Genomic DNA, 22,132 nt, shown 5'->3' with positions numbered 1-22,132 from the left:
AGAAGAGATTGGTTTTATGAGGTAAATAAGAGGAGGTAAGGTAAGGATCAGGGCAAAGGGGAGAGGAAAAAAGATAAGCAGAGGTGTTAGACTGACAAAAACTACCTAGAAATCCCATTTCTCGCACCCATACTCCCACCTGGCTCCATTGTTTCCAGTGAACAATGACACTTGCTGTTAGTAACAGTTGTGCCTGAACATTCTCTGGAACTATTTTGCATCCCACATGTTTCTGATGCTTGAGTGACAGAAATCTTGGAAGTCCAGTGCATTGATCCCACACCTCTTTCCATTTTATGCAGCCAGGACTGCTTCATTTGGTTAGACTTTCTGATTTAACTGACAGAGCAGAGTACAAAAGAGTCATTACTGCATGCACTAGCTTACCTGATATGGCATATAGATTTGAGTGCTGGTGTTCAAAGTCGAGTCGGGAGTTGTTACTTTTGCCTCGAAAGCTCGCGGGAAGCGTCAGAGATATGTGCCTAGTGAAGAGAGGGGGGAATGGAGATGACATTACTACAGAGCAGGAGAAAGTGCTGCTATCACCCCATTCCTTAAACTGATGATGATTCCTGTGAGCTCAAGTGGTAAACAGCAACGGCAATGCTGCCTGCAAAAGGCAGAGTGGGCCCAAATCACAGGAAAGTGACAGAACTGGTGACTCGGTCATTATTACCCGACTTGTTCAGCAGCTTAAGTGAAATGTGTTGGCATCTCAGTCCAGCTCTCAGTGGGCGAGGAGCCCAGCACTGGCACATTCACGGGCAGCTGCAGCAAAGAGAGCAAAGTGTGACTCTGCTACGGAGACCCAGCCACCCACTCACCCTCAAGAGCAGCATGGCAGGGGCATGGGGCAGCTGTCAGTTTTTTATGAGCATCACCTTGACTTTACAGAGGTGTCCCCATGACGCAGTACTAACAGTCTGCAGGCAGGCACTGAAGGAGTTAAATGTGTATCTTTCAAGCAGTCAGTGGATGTCTATTATAACTGTGGGTCTGGATTTATCTGTAAGGTAAAGCACTGCAACCTTGCTGCATTCACAAACACAGTCCCTGGGCAGATGTTTTTTAAACTTGACAGCCCACTGCATCCTCCCCTCAGCAGCTCAGGCTTGACTGCTCCAAACAGAACCCAAATGTACAAGGTGGTTTCCTCCAGCCCCACACTCGGAGAGGGGCAGCTGCATTTTCCACCTCACCCTTTCCATACTGCCCTTGAGAGACCAACGAAACCCTGCCCAGGAAAACGCTCCGCAGAGCTCCACATGGCCACCAGCAGCACAGGCCATGGCTGCAGGGGCAGCAACACCAGGATCCTCCTTCTCCTCCTCCCCCCATTTTAAAAAATTTAGTTATGCCCTAACTTCAGCACATGCTGTAAATAAAACAAGCCTGCAGAAATGAAGTCAGGGACATTTCAATAGCTCAGCATTTATGAACTATTAAAAGAAAACCGTACATGCTGTAGGGAATGGCGTAGAGAGTGGGCTAGAGAATGCAGGCAAGTTTCCCAGAATCCCCATCTGCCACAGGCCAGGAGCTGGAAGTGATGCTTAGAGAGCCCCAGTACCAGTAGGTACCAGGGCCAGAAATGCAAGCTCTGTCTTGTGGTCATTTGCAAGCAGTTGATTTTCAAAATCTGGAGTCTGGGGGTGTAACTATTCACACCAGCTGTTTGGCAACAGGGAAAAAACCTAATCCTCAATCTGACAGCCACTAACTCACGAGGGTAAGTTTCTAGGTTCCATGCTCCTTGTGGCTCCTCGCACTCCCTGTTCAAGAAACCAGGCAGGGAATCATGGCCCCATGACATCTGCTTCATAATCCTGTGCTGGATCCTACTTACCATCCAGGCCTTCTCTATTAATGGCAAACTGACCAACTCTCCAATGTACTATCCTTGGGTGGAATATGAAAAGGCCATTTTCACAACTTCTCCTGCCACCTAATATGTCTAAGTGAATGCAGAAAGAAGATTTTATTTTGTCCCCTAAACCAGTCTTCGTACTTGATTCAATTAATGTGGTCACTAAACTAAACTAGAGAGACAGCTTCATCCAAAGCCCTTCAGTTACAGAATACATTTCATTAGGAGATGATATTTGCTAGCTATAGATTTATATGCTTTGATGGGAGATTCAAGCTTTTCCTTTTTAATTTAAATCTATATTTTCTACTGCTGATTCTAGGTCTGTGTGAATTTTTATTAAATGTTATCATTAATCTTCTGGACCCAGTTGCCACATGTAATGAAGATGCTTCTCTCTTCACAGCAAAGACTTAGTCTAGCATGAAGGGAAGAGGCAGCAGCTGTCCATTTCATACATTTAAAAGCTACACAAACAAGGGAAGATACTTTGCGATGGCCATTTGCCAGAAAAGAAGGTAGTGCTTTCCCCATCACAAATGCCATATTTAGAGGGGGAAAAGCATCATGTACTTTCCAGCAGAGAATGTCTGGCCTGTTTTCCAAGCCAAGGAATTTTTATTTACTAAATATTTGTTGGAAAACAGCTACCTTTAAAAACAGGACACACTCCTACAAACCAGAGAAACAGCTTTAAAAACAACGATAATGGTTGCAAACCTCAGGGATAACATTGCTTTGAATTAGTGTGTACTTCCAAACCTATTTCCAAGTAAACATTAAAACAAATAACCAAAAAGGCCACGTGAAAACATTTTCAAATTTAGCCAACAGTTTTCTACTGAAAACTCTGCCCAGGTGGGGGCTTTTTGCCAGTACCAGCCCCAGCCCAGTTACACCAGTTCTATGCATTATGCACTTTTCCTTCCGTTTTTAATGAAACTGACCAGGAATTTACTGATGAGTCATCCAGACAATTAACAGTGAGGGATGCCTGAATGTCTCTTGTTTACGTTGGGGTCCGTTCTCTTCTTCCATGTGCATAAACAGTAACCCCAAAGGGAGATTCACAGGGAGAAAATAAGTCAGACTTCCAAAGGGCACATCTCTGAGCAACACAATGTAAAGACTTCCTGTAGCAGGATGAAATCAGGAGTACAGAGCACGTGGAAGTCACCAGAGATTAACAACGACTGTTGACAGAAATGCTGGATCTTCTCCATGGGGAGAGTACTTTTCAGCAAACGACCTCAAAAGACAGAGCCAGCCCACACTCCAGAGGCAGGACATGCATATCTTAGCAACCAACTGGGCTAAAAATGATGGGTCTATCAGAGTAATTCATAGTGTACATTGTGTAAGCAAATTATAAGTTGTTGATACCGTGACCTTCCATATAGCCAAGAGCCTTCAAATAAGAATTTCATTCAATCCTTGGGTTGGGACATACCCAAATGAACAAAGTACCTGACTATCACCACAATTTCCTGGCAATTCACACCAGGCACCAGGTTTCATAAGTGCCATACGCTAAGATGGTGTATATCTTTCACCAGCGTCATTAAAATGAACTGCTCTGACTCAAACAGACTCAGCTCACGTACACTTGAGCATGGCAGTAGAGAAGCACATATCCAGCTCTTGGCTCATATCTCAGCATCATCTCCAGTTTATTCTTAATCTTAAATACACCAAAGTTAAACTCTGAACCTACAATTTGAAACTTGCTTTTGGTGAGCATTCAAGCCTGTAACTTTTTTTTCACATGTCCATGTGTAGTGATGGCACCTCAAATGTTAGTGGGGTATTAATTTAATAATACTGAATCATGGGCACTGGCTAATAAGAGGAAGTTTTCAAATACACACAAATGTTTTTGGATTCTCTCTCCCTTGTTCACTCGGCTCTATTGTGAGCATCCATTCTTTCTGATAGACAAATGGGATTTCATCATTTAGAATAAAACTTGGTGCAGGGATTGGAGTATTTAAGGGCCTCTCCAAGGAGGAAATGGAGTTTCAAGACTACAGCACAGGAGATAGTGGCATTTCTAGTGCAAGATCAGAACTTTAAATTCTAAAAAAAAAAAATGTGACACACGAGGGGAGGGGGAGGGAAACACAGTCTAATTTATTTTAAATTAATGCAAACATTTGGCCATGATCAATATAACTCATACCTACTAACTTGATTGCATAATGAATTTTCCTTATGGGTTGTGAAAGCCAAATCATTTTGCATTGTAGAAGGAAAAAAAATAGGCTGCCATTGAAAAAAGCAAGAAAATCCCAATTATAAACTCCCCAAGTTCCTAAACACATATCATGAAAGCATGTGCAGCTCTGTAGCATATGGCAAATCAATTACTAGTTTAAATTTTAAAACAAAAACATGGCAAATGTGTTGCAGAAATAACCAAGAACAACAGTTCGGTTTAGATTACAGTGGCCACTAGAGTTTTGAATACAATTAATCATCATTCCAGGCAACAGGAAGCCATATTGACACTTATTCCTCATTTGAATATTTAATTAGGGTGAAGTTCTTCATCAAATTATCACAGAACTGGGAGGGAAGCCTAGAAGATTTAAACAATTAGACTTTAACCCATTAGCAGCTGCTCACCTGTGAGCTGAAGAACTTGCACCCCATTCCCGGGAAGGAAGAGCATGTTCAGACAGCAAAACAGGAATTAGGTATAATCCCTTTATTAGAAATACAGGAGGAAAGCTTTGCAGGCACTGAACATACTGTGGGTCCTATTCAGAGACGCCATACTGAGGGAGGTTTCTTGAACTCCATTCATGTTAGTCCAGAGGCTCGGACTTTTACTGAGATGTCGAGTTTCTTTCACACAGAGCCTGACTAAGGACATGGGCTCCCTTGCAGTGCACAACTGGGGTCTGTGTTGCTATGATTGTTAAATGCCCTTCAGCAAAGGGAGTGGGGATACCATGGCCCAGCTCCTCAAAGGTTTTAAGGCTTCTAATTTTCTTTGATTTTCCCAAGGTCACTCACAAAGCCTGTGCTGGGCCAGGGAACTGAACCCTGGTCTCCCGAGTCCTAGGGTAGCCCCTGACCCTTTCATCCTTCCTCTCAGTAGTTGTGCCTGGCAAAGGTGGGCTGGAGACGGGGCAGTGCAGTTCACCAGGCTGCTACTATCCAGTGCAGAGCCCTGGCTGCACTGCTGCGTGCGTCAGAGAGGGAGGCAGCAATGCTAGTGGTCAGCAGTGGTGCTGGCAGTTCTGCACTGTGTGGAGAACGCAGCCACAGGCTTGCCAAGGGAGCCAGCGCTGTGACTCACCCACAGGGCAAGAATGCAGACTCAGCTGAACATTCACTGCTCTAGGACACGGGGAGGGACAGCCATTGTCAGCGCCAGCTGCTGCTGTGTAGCAAGCTCTACACTGAAATGTCAAACCTTGGCTCTTGGCTCACCCTTCCTGGCAGGGCTCATAAGAGATGTCTGCACTGCAGCTGGGCGGCGCGACTCCCAATCCAGGGAGACAAACTCTTGCTAGCTCTCCTCGAGCTAGCGCACTAACAGCAGCAGTGTGGATGTTGCGGCACAGACAGCGGCTTGGGCCAGCCACCTGAGCTCACACCTAGGGGGTCAGGTGAGCCTGGACTTGGGTGACTAGCCCATGCCACCGACCTTGCCACAACCTGGCATTGCTAGCACGCTAGCTCAAACGGAGCTAGGGAGAGTCTGTGCTGGGAGCAGACACACCCTAGGGCAGGGGTCGGAAACCTCTGAGAAGTGGCGTGCCATGTCTTCAGTAATTTAAAGTTTCGCATACCAGTAATAAAATTTACATTTACAGGGGCCCTGACAGAAACCCAGAATGGCAGCGGGCTGAGCAGGGCTGGCAGCTGGGACCCCGGCTGGCAGGGGCTGGTGGATGGAACCCCAGACCGGTAGCACGCTGAGCCGCTCAGCCCGCTGCCAGTCTGGGGTTCCGGCCACTGGCCAGCTGGGGTCCTGGCTGTCAGTCCTGCTCAGACTGCTGCCGGCCTAGGAGTCCGTTCACCCACACAGGCAGTGGGTGGAGCAGGGCCGGCAGCCAGTAAAAATCAGCTCGCGTGCTGCCTTTGGCACACATGCTGTAGGCTGATGACCCCTGCCCTAGGGGGATCAGCAGGGTGCGAATCATGCTTAGCCAGCAGAACCAGTGTCCCAAGGGAAGGACCTGGGATTCCTGAGTTAGGAGCCCTTCATTGCCCTTGTTCTGTCTCCCTCCTCCCTATGTGGGGAGAGAGATCTCAGAGGCTTTCAAACCTGCTCTTCGCACCAGAGTCTCAGGGCTCCTCAGGCTAAGGCGGCAATGCATGGCACACAGTCAGGGCTGCGGACCTGTACAACCTACGGCCTACCTCTTTTCAGAAGCCAGCTCCTCTCTGGAATTCTGAAACTTTCCTTTGCATGTTACATTAATCCATATAAGAAAATCTCTTTTAATGAGGAGTGATATAGCTACTAACTCTCTAGAGCCACAATTAGAGCAAACTAATTGAACTTGTGTTTTGACACACTTTCCAAATTCACGGGTGCTGCATGACATATTCACAACAGTGTTGCCGCACAGCCATGGCGACAGCAAAATCATTAGGCTAATAACGCATATTTGCATTCTTATCATGCCAGCAGCATGCCATTAAATACTGTTTCAACCACTGCTCGTTTACTCTGAAAGTTTCCACTGAAAGGTATTAACAGTAATTATTAGTACTTTAGTGGAAACTCTTATATTAAGGAACAGCAACTCACATTAACATACACGAATGCCAATTATTTTTCTTTGGCATTTCCACACACACATACCAAAACAAGTTGCACCCCCCTCCATATTACTAAAGTGACAAGACGGACTTTGGAGAGTGAGGAATGCCTACTCCACTGAGACTAGGAATCAGGCTTTCAAAACAATTCTCTTGAACGTTGGCACATGAAACCAGATTGATTTAAGATGGGCACTAAGATGCACAGATTCTGGCAAAACATTTTCTCAAACAATGGTATATTGACAATTCCAGAACACTCCATGGTGGTATCAAACAACAACAACAGTTCAGTGCAGGTTTGATTTAACCACTCTCTACTTCAGCTGCTCTTTTACTCATTAAACTCTTGGAACGATTCAACACACAGCAGCAACAAAAATGGCACGTGATAGGCAAAGTCGTCAGAGCCCATCAAGAGAGAAGTGTGTGTAATGCACATCTTATGGCCAGTTTTCAGGTGCGTATTTTAGAGGCAGTCTCACAAACAGGCCAGAGGATACCCAACAGTTCCAAACAACAATTAGTAATGACAATCTGCATGAAGGTGATGAATTGCTTCTGAAGTTAGGGAGCAAATACTTATAAAAAGTAACAAAGGATTGTAAGGGGCAATGCCAGAGAGCAAAGGAAGCTTCAGAATTCAATCCAAAATATCACAATGGACACCAGAGTAAACAGTGGTGACTTTATCTTCCAATCAGATCAGGTGCAACATGGTATAGAAGTCAATCAAGATACAGAACACTGACTCATGCTAATTTAGTAAACTAAAACCATGTTGTATAACACTAACTAGAAGCAATGCTGCGCTTTGGGGTGCTGTGTGCACTTCCATCATTTATTTGATATGCACATAAGAATTGTGATGCAAAATTTGTAGAGCCACATAGAAATACTGCCAAATAAAACTGCATCATCTTCCACATTCAATGACTGTTACCAAAAGTTCTCACCTCTTTCCCAGTGCAGGACACTGTCATTGTACACTAGGCTACAAAAGCTAAAAATCCACCCACAAGATAGTAGTTTCAAGCCCAGCATTTAGACTGGGAAAGAGTGTGTCCTTAAAAATATGTGTGCATGCCACATGGCTAGAAGTCAAAGGAGTGCTTAAGTCTCAGGATACGTGTCTCAAGTTACAGTTTACAGAAAACATGAAAGCAGATTTCCACAATATCCAAAAATCACACCTACGATATTTATTCATAGCTCTTAACTTTTCTTGCATGTGAGCATTGCAATGCTACAACACCTACCTCACAGGCGAAAGCGCTGCAGTGAGAAACAAAGACTGGAAGGCTGAGAATTACCTAGGGAACGGCCTTCATTCCAGACAATCTATTCTAATCATAGAAACCCAAATATTGAAATACTTTCTAAATCCTCACTGACCCTTTACCTAAAACAAGCAACATATGGGCCTGGTAAGTATTTCATCTCATTCCAAACTGCTAAAATATCCTATTTCTCAAAAAATCACTGAGCGTTGGGGGTACCATTCTCAGATTTAGAGCCGCCCCCCTGCATGAGAGAGCGGAGAAGGGAGTGAGTGATTCTTTCCACTGAATTGTAGATTTACCCACCACTCTCTCACAGTTGGGCAAGGGGGAGAGGCACACGCCCACAGTGGTGGCACAATGCACCTCTATTCAGCATGACCTCGCTTCTGCTCACACCCATATGCTGACTACACGGGACACTAGAGTCAAGATTATTTTCCTCAAACTAAAATAATCACTTCTAAACAGGAGTAAATGGAACAAAAATAGATAGTCATAACAGGGAGTGCCTGGTCTAGTGTATGAAAGCCCCAGTCCAAACTACAGAGCTCACTGCAGAGTGTAGCTCTTACCGCTTGCTCTATATGGAGGATTTGTTTATGATCAGATACATTTAAACAAGCAGAATATAACAGCTGCCCAACAGGGAGAAGAAAAAACAAATCTCGTCAACTCTCTGAGTTTAATTTACCCAACTTGAAAGTCTGAGCTGGAGCCTAGTCAAGTCTTGTAAGTTGAGGACTGCATGAAAGTGCTTAGACCTCAGCCTGTAAATATGAAGGGTTCATGAAGTTGTTGTGTTAGATGAACAGTCTGATGTCTCTGGAGGCTGCAATGGGAAGTGTGTGCAGCTTTCCATATCCTTCATCTCTAGAATTAGTAGTTTTCAACTCTACAGAAAATGAAACTGGGTTCGGGGGTGGGGGGCAGGAAGGAGCAAACCACAGAAATACTCAAAAGATCAAATTATGCACTGTAAGCTTCCACAGTGAAGATTTTAAATACTATCAAATCAGTCTTAAAATAACAAAGCCTAAATTCACAAGCCTCTCTCAGAACTAAACACTTCTGTGTGCAAAATACACCATGAGTCTGTTTGAAGAGGAGAATATGGTGCCTGATCCAAAGCCATCAAAGTCAATGCAAAGACTTCCACTGCTTCAATGGGCATTGCAGGATCAGGCCCCAAATCACTAGAAACAGCAGTCTCACTCCCACAAAGCCTTTTAAACAAATGCTCAACATTCATATTGCCATTTCCCCAAGAAATCACACACAGGCACCTCCAGAAAGAGCACTGCCAGGCCTTTAAATAGTAACTGACAAGAGTCTAAAACCAATAAACTCTAGAAATGTTTTGGAGAAAAGTAAAAATGGTGAAAGTGATTGATGGAAACAGCTACTCCCTGAACATACTCTCACATACTTCAGGGTGAAAGCACAATTAGATCCACAGTGGCAGAGATTATATTAACTAGAAGACACCACTGCAGTTTTAGAAATAAACTCCCAATTCCCCAGAAGGGCTTATTTAACAACTAAGCACACAGCTCCTTTGCATGAATACCACAAGCTGTATTCAGTGATCCCAAACAACGCCACAGTGGCAGAATGCCTTTAGGAAGAGCGTTCTCTAAAGAAAAACAATACTGAGAAGACTGAAGCATCTTCAGTCTGCGTACTCCCTAATATTTCTCCCTCCATCCTCAAAACGAGCTAACTAAATCAAACTTCTCTTAACTGTAGATAGTGTCTTTCTTTCTCAGCTGCTTTGGGGATTCTCAGGCTAGGAACTGTTCAGACAGTTTCAATATTTCTTCCTAATCACCGGCTATCACTAAAACGCACTGGACTTTAACCTATTTTTTGCCATCTTCATGTGGCAGAGCCGGATGCAAGTTGTGCATGGTTAGTGCAAGTTTCATAACAAGTCTTTAATGGGAAACAATCCCTAAATGGCCATATGTCAACCTGCCTTCCCATTCTCTGCTCATGCAAACTGTTCTCAGCATATTTCTTATGCAATGGGGGGTACACTGATCACAGATGTACTTCTTTACAATGCACTTCCTACTGTGCCACCGAGTGGGGCTGTGGAAAATGCTTCCTCCTGGAAGAGTTCAGTCTCTCGCGTTCTCATCTCTTCAACCCCGCAGGTCTTCGTCTTCCAACAAATCCCAACTCAGCACACCTGCTCTCTGACTCTTGGCCCCACCCTCAACTTGACATGTTTTTAGAATAAGCTGGTTAATAAAAGACTGGGTATATTCCCCCGTATTGTCACAATAAATGTGATTTGAACCTTTAGCTCAAAGAATACATGAGCTCATGTTTGATAAGCTAGATAAGCTCAGTAAATGGGTTTGAAGTGCATGAAAGAGAACCGGATATTGTTACCTCTAAATAATGTGTCTTGATACTTTTTTGAAAAGAAAGATTAGGAACAGTTCAAGTCTTTCCTCTTCCATTCAATTCACCTTTGCGTGGGAGAGACTGGCTCAGTATTACACTGAGTTTAGTTCTCCAATTCGCCACATCCACTGGTAGCACATTATTGACTCCCATTCCTGTATATTATAATTTCCCTACAGAAAGCCAAATGTTAATCATCTTTCAAGCTACATGCCACAGTTCAAATGCCATCAATAAAACAAATCAATTAAAAATCAACAGATCCCTCTGCCAGAAACCCTTGTCACAAACTCAGTTATGCGCAGGGGAATATGAATGTAAGCAGAGTCAGGATGAGCTCTACCCTGACATCTGGTGGAAAGAATTTCAGAGAATGTATTTGCATAGGCACGCCTACCCCATCCCAGACTGCCGAGCTGTGGGACTGCTTTGTGACAGAAATGACTCAACCTCAGTTGGGTGACTTGCTACACAAGGGACATGGGTTCCAAAACCCAGTGAATTGAGAGAGGCTGGGGACAGGTATTTGTGCCTGGTGGTGTAGTCTCCTTGTGGAGCCAGAAGCACCAGTTCCACCCACTCCTCTCTCTACGGTGGAATGTCAGAGTTGATTTTTTTTTATTCCCTTAAGAATCTAAACACAGGTTACAAAGCTGAACTCACTTTGGGCTAATGGTGCACTAGCACTGGGGCTCCCCTACTAAGAGCTGAAATCACTAAAGAGCCGAAATCACTAAAGAGCTGAAATTTCTTAGCTGAGAGCACTGAGTACTGTGCTAACTAGTGGGGAGGCCTGAAGCTATGCTGTGGAACAGAGCAGCTGGCGGAGTGGAGCAGTTTGCGGGGACGGCTGGAGCGGATCACGGGACAGCTGGTGGAGTGGAGCGGCTAGCAGAGCGGAGTAGCTGTGGGACAGGTGCAGCGGCCCACAGAGCAAGCAGAGCCAAGCAGTTTGCAGGGACAACTGGAGCAGCTCACGGGACAGCTGGTGGAGCAGAGCAGCTGGTGGAGCGGAGCAGTTTGTGAGGATGGCTGGAGGAGCAGTGTGGAGTGGCTGGTAAAGCAGAGCAGTTCGTGGAGAAGGCGGAAGCAGAACCCACGGAGAGGCAGGGCAGTTGGCCCCAGACCATGTAAGGTGCCCCTTTCTACCCAGGCTGGGGGGAGGGACCTCTGCAGATAGACTCTTGAACTTTGGGGCTGCACTGACCCAGGACAGAGACTTTTGGATTGTGGGACTTTTGGGACTGTGGGTGATTTGGGGGTTGCTGGACTCAAGAGCCCAGGGGAAAGGACACAGCCCAATTTCCTGGGGTGGGTCTTTGCTCAAGGTTTGGTCTAGGAACTCTAGTTGAGGTGTTTTCCCAATTTAGTGCTTGTTGTTTATCTCATGTAATTAAACTTTTTCTGCTACACCGAGACTCTGTGCTTGCGAGAGGGGAAACATTGCCTCTTTGAGGCACCTAGGGATGTGTGTAAGATTTTCCCAGGTCACTGGGTGGAGGCTCAAGCTGGTTTGGCATTGTGTTATTGAAACAGAACCCCTGGATACTGAACCCAGCCCTTGTTGCTGCCAATTCAGAGGGGTAGAAGGGTTACATGAACAAAACATGAACTTTTGCTATGAGGAAGTAACTCAACTATTCAAAACAAAATCAGTAGCATGGGAGGAAAATTCACACATGCTGCTCCTATTCCAAGAATTTACATTAAATACTCGCCACTCTCTTACCAAAACCAGACAGAGCTCTCCTGGTAGAACATCCACACCAGCTCTGTATTTCATTACAATGTGAAGCATTCAGTGGCACAGACTGTGTCTGTATTCCAAGCAAAGAGGAAAAGGCATGCAGGCTGGAGGAGCCTGCAAACCCACTGCTAGGAAGTTACAACGTTCATTTCATCGGCATTGCTACAGATCTCTGATTAATTTGCTGTAACAATAGCTTGCATTCTGGCATTCCAGCCCACTCACCCCCTACAACACCACCAGGATTTTCCCAGTGAACTTGCATACTCACCATTCACTGGTGAGAGCGGCCCCATGGACTGAAGTCCTTTATTGGCAGAACAGGAACTGCAGGTTAACAGCAGTGCATGCTCCCCCCATTGCCCTTCCACTGTGCTGCACACCCCATCCCAAGAAGAAAATTCAGCCTTCACAACCCAGTTGATCCATGGCCTCTCAGCTGAAGCTGCCTACACAGGGGACCTCTGCTGGTGGTTTCTGTAATCCGTCCACCAGGGACCAGACTGAGGCCCCCTGCTAACAAACTTCTGCCACGGAGTGACTGGGCTAAATTTGCACCAGGGACCTAGAAGCAAAAGGCTTCATGTCTCCACACCAGTCCCTCGCTCGGTTTTAATTCAAGCGGAGACGAAACAAGTGTTCCAGACACCGTACCCCAATCTGCCTAGGAGGTGGAGCGGGCAAGTTCTGAAGGTGGATGGAGGGGTCGGAGCCTTTTTGGCCTGAAAGCTCTGTGAGCCAGGCCATGGTGAAGCATGATCTGAATACAAGATGATTGCAGCACGATTCTCCTTTCCCCTATAAGCCATTAACCTTTCAGATGACAGCCCTGCAATCGGAATGACTGAACGATTCTCAGGGTCAGCGCAGATCTACGTTCTCAAAACCTGACAGCAACATGCAAAAGTTGTGACTGAATCACAGTCTCACTGAGAGTAAGATTAAACCCGTGTGACACATCTTTTGCAATCAAAGTGTTCCATTTCCCAAAGTATCTGCCACAGATTGATAACATCCACGCAAAAAGTTAAGGGCAATTATGTCTGTCATTGTAAAACACACTTCAGCAGCACTGAGTGACATCTTGCTGGAAGCTGACAAATTGTTAGAAGATTGTTTGAATGAGTGTGGTGGAGGCTCTTCCAGCAGCACCTTGGGAAGGAACTCGGAAGGCACTTGCTAACCAAGAAATCACACAAACGCAGGGAATGTAACAGCTGTGACAGCAGCCGATATGCAGGCCTCAGCAAGCGAGATGGCTTTCGGGGAGCTCTGCCTGTGCTGGCAGGAAGTCAGAGCTCCCCCCAGAAAAGCTGAGGTTAGATTTATGGAGAGCACAAGAGCCAGGTAGAAAGCTGAACTCATACACAATTGCTAGGCAGAACTGCAGGCTGGGGCAAACTTGTAATGAAGCTTTCGCTAGTGCTTATTCCCTAAACACCAAATCTGTGACCCTGACACTCTCCGGCACACATGGGCTGTGGTCCCCAAGCCATTCACACACAGCAACTAAGCTGATGTCCTCAAAAGGCAAGGCTGAAATATTTATCATTAGCACCTGCTTTTGGGAAACCCCCTCCCCCAAAGGCCCTAAGGTGAAGCAATCACTGTGCTGTGTTTAGCACCAACTTATACAAGAGACGTTACTCACACCAACTCTCTCAACAAAGCTGCATTAATTACTGACTGCCCAGCAGTGCCCAGCAAACACACCTAGGAAAGCAGTGTAAAGCTCCATGTCCAACATTCCTGCTACAGGCAGCTCAAGTCACTGGAATGGATCTTTTAACACTCGCCTCTTAGATGAGAAATGGCAGGTGTATTTCTCCACACTGCCCACAGCACAAAATACAGGGAGAAAAATCCTAGGGTGACTTGACACCGCATCATCCTACAATGCACAATGGTAGCTCATCAGGTCGCACTCCACAGTGCAACGTCTCAGCCTCGGTCCAGGAGACCAGAAGCACAGATGCTTGTAACGGGGAATACGAAGGACAAGAGAGAGCCAAAGCAACATGAACATCCCCGCAACAGGAAACAAGCAATCCTTCCCCCTCCATACTGGCAGGAGGAATTGTGTTCAGCCCTTTGCCTCTTTCTGCTCCGCAGTTCTGAACGGATGCTCCATTGAAATCAACGGTGTATTACCCCATAGTCGGAAGAGAGGTGTATCCTGGATGTAGCAAGCATGCTAGCAAACAGGGATGTCCTTAAAGAAGAGCACATAGGTTTGTTTCCACTGCAGGCATCACTTTTTGAGAAACCCAGGATGCTGCCAGCCAGGCATTAAATACAAGCGCATGAGAAGACAGAGATTTCTGAACCGTCTTTCATGAGACTGAAACTAATGTACTTTGGTATAGATTTCTTCTCTCTCTCTCTCTCAAAAGGGCAGGCACAAGCATAGTGTGAAGCCCACACGCCCAAGCCACTGGCCAACTCTATCTAAGGACATTCAAAGGCAAACGATTTAGCAAAAGCTTTCATTCATTAGATATCGGTACAGAACTTGCAACGGAGTTCCAAGTTCCCAACAAACTAGCAAACCCTAGTGCAACCCTCTCCCACTTTAACAGGAGGGGACAGGGAAGTCCCGATGCTGGGACTAAGCAGAGTCCAGAGTGCGAATGGCCTGAACAGAACCTCAGATGGACGAAGCAGCAATGCTGACACACAGTAAGGTGCTGAGTCGAGTCTCTTGCAGAGCAGCAAAGCATGTGTGATGGAACTCTGACATGCCAGCATCACGAGAATCAATAATTAATGTGTCTGCTGAACCTGCCCAGCACAGAAATGAAAACCAATGTATTAAGAAGCTCTGCAGTAACACATTGGGGTGTTCTGTTGTCTATCTGTACGTACTATAGTGTTAGCACGCACTCCGAAGCACTGAGGATACGCTACATATTGTCCTGATTTCAAAGGTATTTTATAAAAACAAGTGTCATAAACAAATAGTAGGAGTTAATAGAACAGAAGTACTTATATCTCTTTTGACTATAAAGGGTTAACAAGTTCAGTGAGCCTGGCTGTCACCTGACCAGAGGACCAATCAGGGGACAAGATACTTTCAAATCTTGTGGGAGGGAAGTTGGTGTGTGTGCTGTTAGTTTTTAGTTCTTGTTCTCTCTGGGGTCTGAGAGTGACCAGATGTGCAACCACGTTTCTCTCCAATCTCTCCCATACAGGCTCTTATAGGTTCAGAATAGTGAGTACTAGGTAGATAAGGCAAGTTAGGCTTATGTTTGTTTTCTTTATTTGCAAATGAGCATTTGCTGAAGAAAGTTCATTGGTATATTGGCTAAAAGGAGTTCAAATTGTATTGCTGAAAGGATTTGATTTGGACTTGTATACTTAACGCTGGGAGGGTTATCCAGTGTCCTAGCAGCTGAAAAACCCTGTACGTAATCCACTAAAAATTTACAAAGATCAATTTTACTGTCTTTTTCTCTCTTTAATAAAAGTTTCTGTTAAGAACCTGATGTTTTTTTATCTGGTAGACCCACGAGACTGGGTCTGAACCACAAAGGAATTGTGGGAGAAAGGAGGAAAGGGGAGAGAAGGTAATTCTCTCTGTGTTAGATTACTTTCTCCCCGAGGGGAGAGAGAAATGAGCAGGAAGGTGAATTCTCTCTGCTTTTGGATTCAAGACCCCCCGACTTTGAAGACAGTAATCTTCCAGGTAACCCAGGGAGATAAAGCCTGGGAGAGGCAATGGGGGGGAAAGGGTTTACTTTCCTGTGTTAAGATCCAGAGGATCTGGGTCTTGGGGTTCCCCAGGCAAGGTTTTGGGGGGACCAGAGTGTACCAGGCACTGGAATTCCTGGTTGGTGGCAGTGCTACAAATACTAAGCTGGTAACTGAGCTTAGAGGAATTCATGCTGGTACCCCATTTTTTGGACGCTAAGGTTCAAAGTGGGGAATTATACCATGACAACAAGTCAGAAACTGAAGAGAATCCCTTCAAATATCTGACCAACCTAACAGCTAAATAGCACTAGTTGTGTAATGCGCTGTTCAGTGATTCTGTCTTGGCATCCGCAGTCATTCAGAACAGACTTTTGCAGCTACTGCTGGAATATATCCACATGGAATAAAATGGCAAACTGGCTGCAAGTGTGTTCTCTTATCTCTATGGTCATGTTAAAATAAAAAGTTACTTGTGACTACAGTCTTCCATGGACATTAAGCTTGAATAAATTACTACCCTGTTGATAAAGTGTTAAAACAGCTTTTCAAGTAACATATGTTTCCTCTAATAAGAAATGTTTGCAAGGAGCATCCTTCTATACATTTCTATTTCTAAAAAATATATTGGATAATAAATAATCAATGTAAAAAAACCCAGACATGAATAGATGCCTTGAATGATTGGGCTGTTTTTATTCCGGTGTAAAAGTTACCTGTAAATCATACATGGTGCATGAGGGTAGAGTCAGCTACAGACAGGTGGTTTTTACTAGGAGGCATTAATGTAACATTCAATTATTCCACTGCATACTGGCTGTTTTAACTCAGCCAAATTAGAATACATTTTATATTGACTATTTTGACATTTGTTTTATTTGGCGAGTAAAACAAAACTGATCCAATTTCCTTGCAGCCATTGTAAACCATAAACTGTACAACAAGAGGTTATAAAATATATAAGCCTTGTAAACACTTCTTTTCAGACTGTCGCTGATGCTCTGAGCTCCAGTTCTGGCCTGTTCCCAACAGCTCTGGAGCCATTCTGCAGTCCTCCCTGCTCAGTCATAAAATGACCCATCCACACTTCGTGATTAAGGACAGCCACTGACATTCTCTTGCTAAGATAATTTTTCTCTTTACCATGCAGCAAGGACCCCTCTCAGACAGCACAAGAGATGAGATCTAGCACAACTTTCAGTGAAGTGACTTGTCAAAAATAAACCACAGAAGATGGTTGAGAAGTCACCACAATACATTAGGTTATAAGCACACTTTAGGGCATGGGAGCATGCCCCTACCCAGATACCGGCCTTCATCAGGATAAAGTTATACCACATAGCCCTGTTAAAAGCCTTTTTCAAGCAATTTTAAGACTGCCACTCTTTAAAATGCACAGAAAAGCAAAATAACCAAGGATATGGGCAGCATCTTCTAGCCAGACAATACACTGAACTTTGGACAATTTACAGTCTCCATGGAATTCCCATCTGCCAATCTCCTTAGAAATATAAATCCCAAGCATTTCCTTTCACACGCTAGATGTATTTGCAGTACACTGAATGTGCTAACAAAACACTGACACTCCAAAATATGTAAAAACCCACCAAGAACACGTTTTCCAATTGGGGTTGCCCGGGCTATGAGTTCAGAGCAACTCTCTCACCATTGCACGCAATGCTGCATTTTCATCTCAAATGCCAATAATATAAATTGTTCAATACATTTCTGCGTGCGGGGTTGTTTAAAAACACCCCCACCACTAGGCTTTGTGCAGGAAAATGTGGTAAATAACTGTAAGTGATAATTATACTCCTGTTCCTCTGACATATAAAATACACACACACACTTGACACACGCACACACTGCAAGAGCAAAGCCATGACATTAGCAGCAGCTCTACGGCCCTGCTGTTGCAGTTCCTTGTGTGATGGTGGGCAGCTGGGTCTGTGCACAACGAACAGCGGCAGCAGTGGGGCCTAAAGTCACAGGTTTGGACATGACAAAGAAAAGCAACCTCAGGCTTCAGTTCTGGGGATTAGGAAAAAATTGTTCCCCACTCTTATATAACAAGCCGGCACAATCCACCAACGGCATGAATGCTCCCCCCTCCCTTTGTCCCACTTTCCCGGGGAGTGGAGGGGAGGATGGTGAAGATAGTCTAGACAGACCACTGGCCTGCCCCAGGAAGGAGAATCCTAGGCACTCATGTAAGACCAAAGATGCTTTATATTCAGTTAAAAACAAAGATATGGGGCAACTGTGAGAAGCTCTATGATACTGTTATTGTTTGCTCTTTGGTATACAGGACACAAAAGACAGGCAGTTTCATGCTTGGAATTGTTTACACTCTGACCCAGGCCTGCGTGCTAAACAGGACCACCGAGCAGCCCTCAGTGAATGCATTTTTGTTATTGTTCTGTTAACTTTGCTACCTTCTCATCCCCATTCCATCCATTTGCCATCTATGCACGACATTGGCACAGCTTTCTGGGGACTAGCATATATTCCCCCATCATATCAGGGTGGACCAAGTAATAATTTATACTGGGACAGTGCCCACTGGTCACAGTCCCACTGGCTTGAGTGTTCAGCTAAAATACGCAGCATGGCATGCGCAACAGGAGAGAACCACAGAAAACACTGACAAGTGGCAGAACCTACCTCGGAAGGTTAGGAGCTGGTGTTGAAGCTGGTACTTGGGAGGAAGGTGTCCCGGGTTGCGAGGAGTCATGGTTTCGTGGAACCCTGCCCATTCGGTACCAAATACCCATATTGTTAAGTTCCCTTTGTATGTAACAGAGAAATAATTAATGCTATTAGCAAATGCAGCATGCACACATGATATCAAACATCGGCAAGTTTCACCAAGAAAAATCTTGTGTAATAAGAACCAGGCTAATTACCACAGAAGATCAATAAATTCTCATACCAAGCAGAATAATACTTTGCACTTATATAGCACATTCCCTTCAGTGATCTCAGAGCTTTTTCACAAACATTAACACTTGCAAAATCCCACTTAATTCCTGTAGGAAATTACAGTGCATGGGTTTGGTACATGCTGAGGTATGGGAACATCCTCTGGATGAAGGGTTGCTTACCCTATGAATGTGTACTGTGGAGGGGCCTGCTTAGTTCTGCCCAGGATTCGGATATCACAAATAGCAGCCTCCGTAGAATCTCGAGGGATGAATTTGATGCAGAGCCTCTTTTTTCTGAAAGCTATTTCTTCTGTGAAAGGAAACCAGGATTAGAGGCTGGTTTTTATGCATGACCAGGATATAAAAGTTATTTATTGCATCTTCAGTTCTTATGCAGATAGTTATGGCAGGAATATGAGGTGGACAGCAAATAAGTGTGCAAAGCCATGCATTTGACTGAATTTTCTAACACTAGTCCTTCTGTGGGGCATGCAAGATTTGTTATTTACCAGTACTTCTCTCCATACTATCATCTACAGAGAAGATTAGGTACTACATACCACAAAGAATTACAGCCTCTGTAATAGAATTTGTCAGGCTGTTGTTTCCACGTCCTATATCTCTGATATCATTTACTTCACTTCTCTCATGGTAGCATTCACCACAGCAGCCTGGAGAGCAATCACTGTGTTTGGTAACACACGTGAAAGTCACCAGCATCATTGGTCAACCCAGGATCAAGATTTTTTCACATGGCCATTCGTGCATGGCAGCATATTAAATTCTAGTAAGTGTCCCCTTCAGCTAGGCTCAAACTGGGAGCATTCAGCAAAATGCTGCCATCTGGTGAGACTAGGGAGGTGGAGATGGAAGAGAGACTGGACCCCAGAGGGTGACACAGAAGAAGTGCATGCACTCAGATTCAGATCTCCTCAGGAACACCTCACCCAAATGCATCCGAGACCCTGTCTATGCTGGGCTCTTTGCACCAGTGTAGTTCTTGTAATGGTGCAACCGCCCAGTGTAGATATGCTGCAATCGTACAATTTACCCCAGGAAGTTACCAAGGTAAATCGTCCTGGCATGAACCCCATTTTGCATTCATGCAGTGTATCTGTAACGGAAATTTGCCTAGTGTGGCTACACCAGTGTATATTTCCCTAGTCTAGCCAAGCTCTAAGGTCTAATTGTACCAGAAGCTTCAGTCTTAAAGAATTGAGTTTATGGAAATGCATGCTTGCTCTCCCAGCTGTGGTTCATTTTGCTACCATATGCTGGCCCTACTAATCTCTGGAGGTCCCTGTACATTTCTCTGCCCTTGCTGTTGTTTATAACTCCTTCCACTTTAGTATAATCTCTGAATTACATTAACCGCTTTAGCCCTATTCTAGCCTAGTAAAATATTTAATAGAACAGGATTTCACAGGCCTGCTGCACTCCTAGCCAAACCCATCTCGAGCCACTTCCTTCCTAAGGTTTGGCCATTGGAAACACCATACTAACCTGTGTCCCAGAGCTGCACAGACAATACAGACTGTGACCCTAGAGGGTATAAGGCACACCATTCAACACACCACAGCCAGCATCAGCTTAGCCTGATTTAGGTGGCCACAGCTCCCAGTCAAGTCAGGTGGAGTTGTGGGTCCTCAGCTACTCTGAAAATCAGGCCACTTTCAGTTAGGCGTCTAAAGGTGGATTGTAGAAGCCTGGCTTTTGACTCCCACATTTCTGCACTTTGCTGAGATGGCCAGGGGGCAGTACATTTAGTGCGTTGTGTTATAAGCCCAGAAACTACAAATGGAAACACACAGCCACAAATTTTACTTTGAACAAAATGAGAGGCCCTTGTTACTTTACTTACAGAATATCACAACGCTTGTTTTATTGGCTTATCTGCCAAGCACTTTCACATTTTGCTAAATTCCTCCACCTGTGGCAAACTCAGCGATGGAACTAGAACTGCTAATTACACGTGCTCATGGAGGCAGGGAAAATGCACCACTTTATTTATACAAACAGCGCATGGAGGGCAGCAGAATACACTGTAAATGAATCACGCAGTCCTCTCCCCATCAGCCACAGGTTACGTGACTGTGATTTAATTTAAAGTTATTCTCCAGCCACAACCCTGTGGTGTTTCCTTGGTAAGCGATTGGCTCTACCCTTCCTCCACAGGTGCTCTGGAGTTCCCGGGGGCAGTGACACTGGAAAGTCAGTCATGGGTTACAGAATCTTTTCCTTCTTGGTCACTCATACAAATCAACCCCAGGCTGGCAGTGACTCACCAACCATCCCCACGCACTGCAGATCCAGATGAATTAATATCTGTGATGAAGATTCAATTTACAAACTGTTCTGCATTTCATTACTGGCAAAAAGGGCCTGTGAGTATGTGCACTGGCAGAGTGACTGCAGCCCCTTCCCACAAGCCCCAGCCACTGGCCTGAGAGTGGTTTGCAGAGCTGGTGCACCGACCTCTTCTGTAGCATGCAGGGGGTGCAACAGTCGGGCTTAATTGGTGCAGAGGGCTTGGGGCTGAGTGCAGTTTAGGTATTTATCTGGAAAGTTGCTTTTCCCTTGCAGGAATGAAGGGGAGGATTTTCTGGGCATTCTCCTTCCAATTCATCTTGGCAATGATGAGAGAGGCTCATGTGCACCCCAGCTCCCCAGTGCATGGGCACCAATTTGCTCATATCTGAGGGCTATAAAGTCATACGTGTACAAGCAACACATACAGAGCTCAATACCACACTTACCAGCAGAAAAAGGTTAACTGCTCCCAGAGAACCCTCCCCTTCAAAGCACTAGGGGGAATGAGGGCTGATAAGAGAGGTGGGGCATGTCCCACTAGCCATTTGGATACCTGGTGTCATCCCTTGTGTATCTAGGAGATCTAACACCTTAGGTGTAGTTAATGAAAGCGAGTGAGATAAGGACTATTACACAGCTGCATGCCCCAGGACACATGCGGGGGAATGATTCAAGGAGCCCTTTTTAAGTGACTAATCCAGCTTTTGATGTTTAAGTTTGACTCATCACAAAAGGTTCCTTTACAACACTACTCAGAAAAGACTCATCTTTTCCCAGAAGCTGAGCTTGTTTAACAGGTAACCAAAAGAGAGGTTCTGCCAGGTCTTTAAAAGCAGCTCTATCTTGCCAGAGTGCCCGTGGGTCATCTGACTCGATTGCATTGACCTGCCAGGGAAGTCTGCAGCAGGGTCTAGTGCTCTGCCCCAGGTGAAATCATCTATTCCAGCTTCACTGGGGTCACGAGGTGGAGACGTGGGGCAGGGAGGCTGGGAGCCCGCTGAGCACCCGCTCATGACCAACATTACCACACTGCCTTTGGCAGACACAAGGTGCCTTTTGGGCCTCATCTGCCCATGCAAAGGGAAGGAGCAAGATCCACCACTGCTGAAAGGTGCAG

The 22,132-nt window shown here is 45.1% G+C and overlaps 1 protein-coding gene across 2 annotated transcripts in view; it reads right to left on the bottom strand.

The window, feature by feature from the left end:
• Positions 1 to 22,132, bottom strand: part of MVB12B (multivesicular body subunit 12B) — an 87,318-nt gene that overhangs the window by 53,090 nt on the left and 12,096 nt on the right. For both annotated transcript variants that reach the window (XM_075060675.1, XM_032769253.2), the window contains exons 5-7: positions 18,886 to 19,015; positions 18,446 to 18,568; positions 388 to 485 (exon numbers count right to left, since the gene is read on the bottom strand). In XM_075060675.1, coding sequence (XP_074916776.1) covers positions 388 to 485; positions 18,446 to 18,568; positions 18,886 to 19,015 — 351 coding nt within the window. The remainder of the gene's footprint in view (positions 1 to 387; positions 486 to 18,445; positions 18,569 to 18,885; positions 19,016 to 22,132) is intronic.

This window comes from Chelonoidis abingdonii, chromosome 24, assembly GCF_003597395.2.
Source record: "Chelonoidis abingdonii isolate Lonesome George chromosome 24, CheloAbing_2.0, whole genome shotgun sequence".
In the NCBI taxonomy this organism is placed as follows: domain Eukaryota; kingdom Metazoa; phylum Chordata; order Testudines; family Testudinidae; genus Chelonoidis; species Chelonoidis abingdonii.
This window is presented reverse-complemented; position numbering and strand designations above follow the sequence as displayed.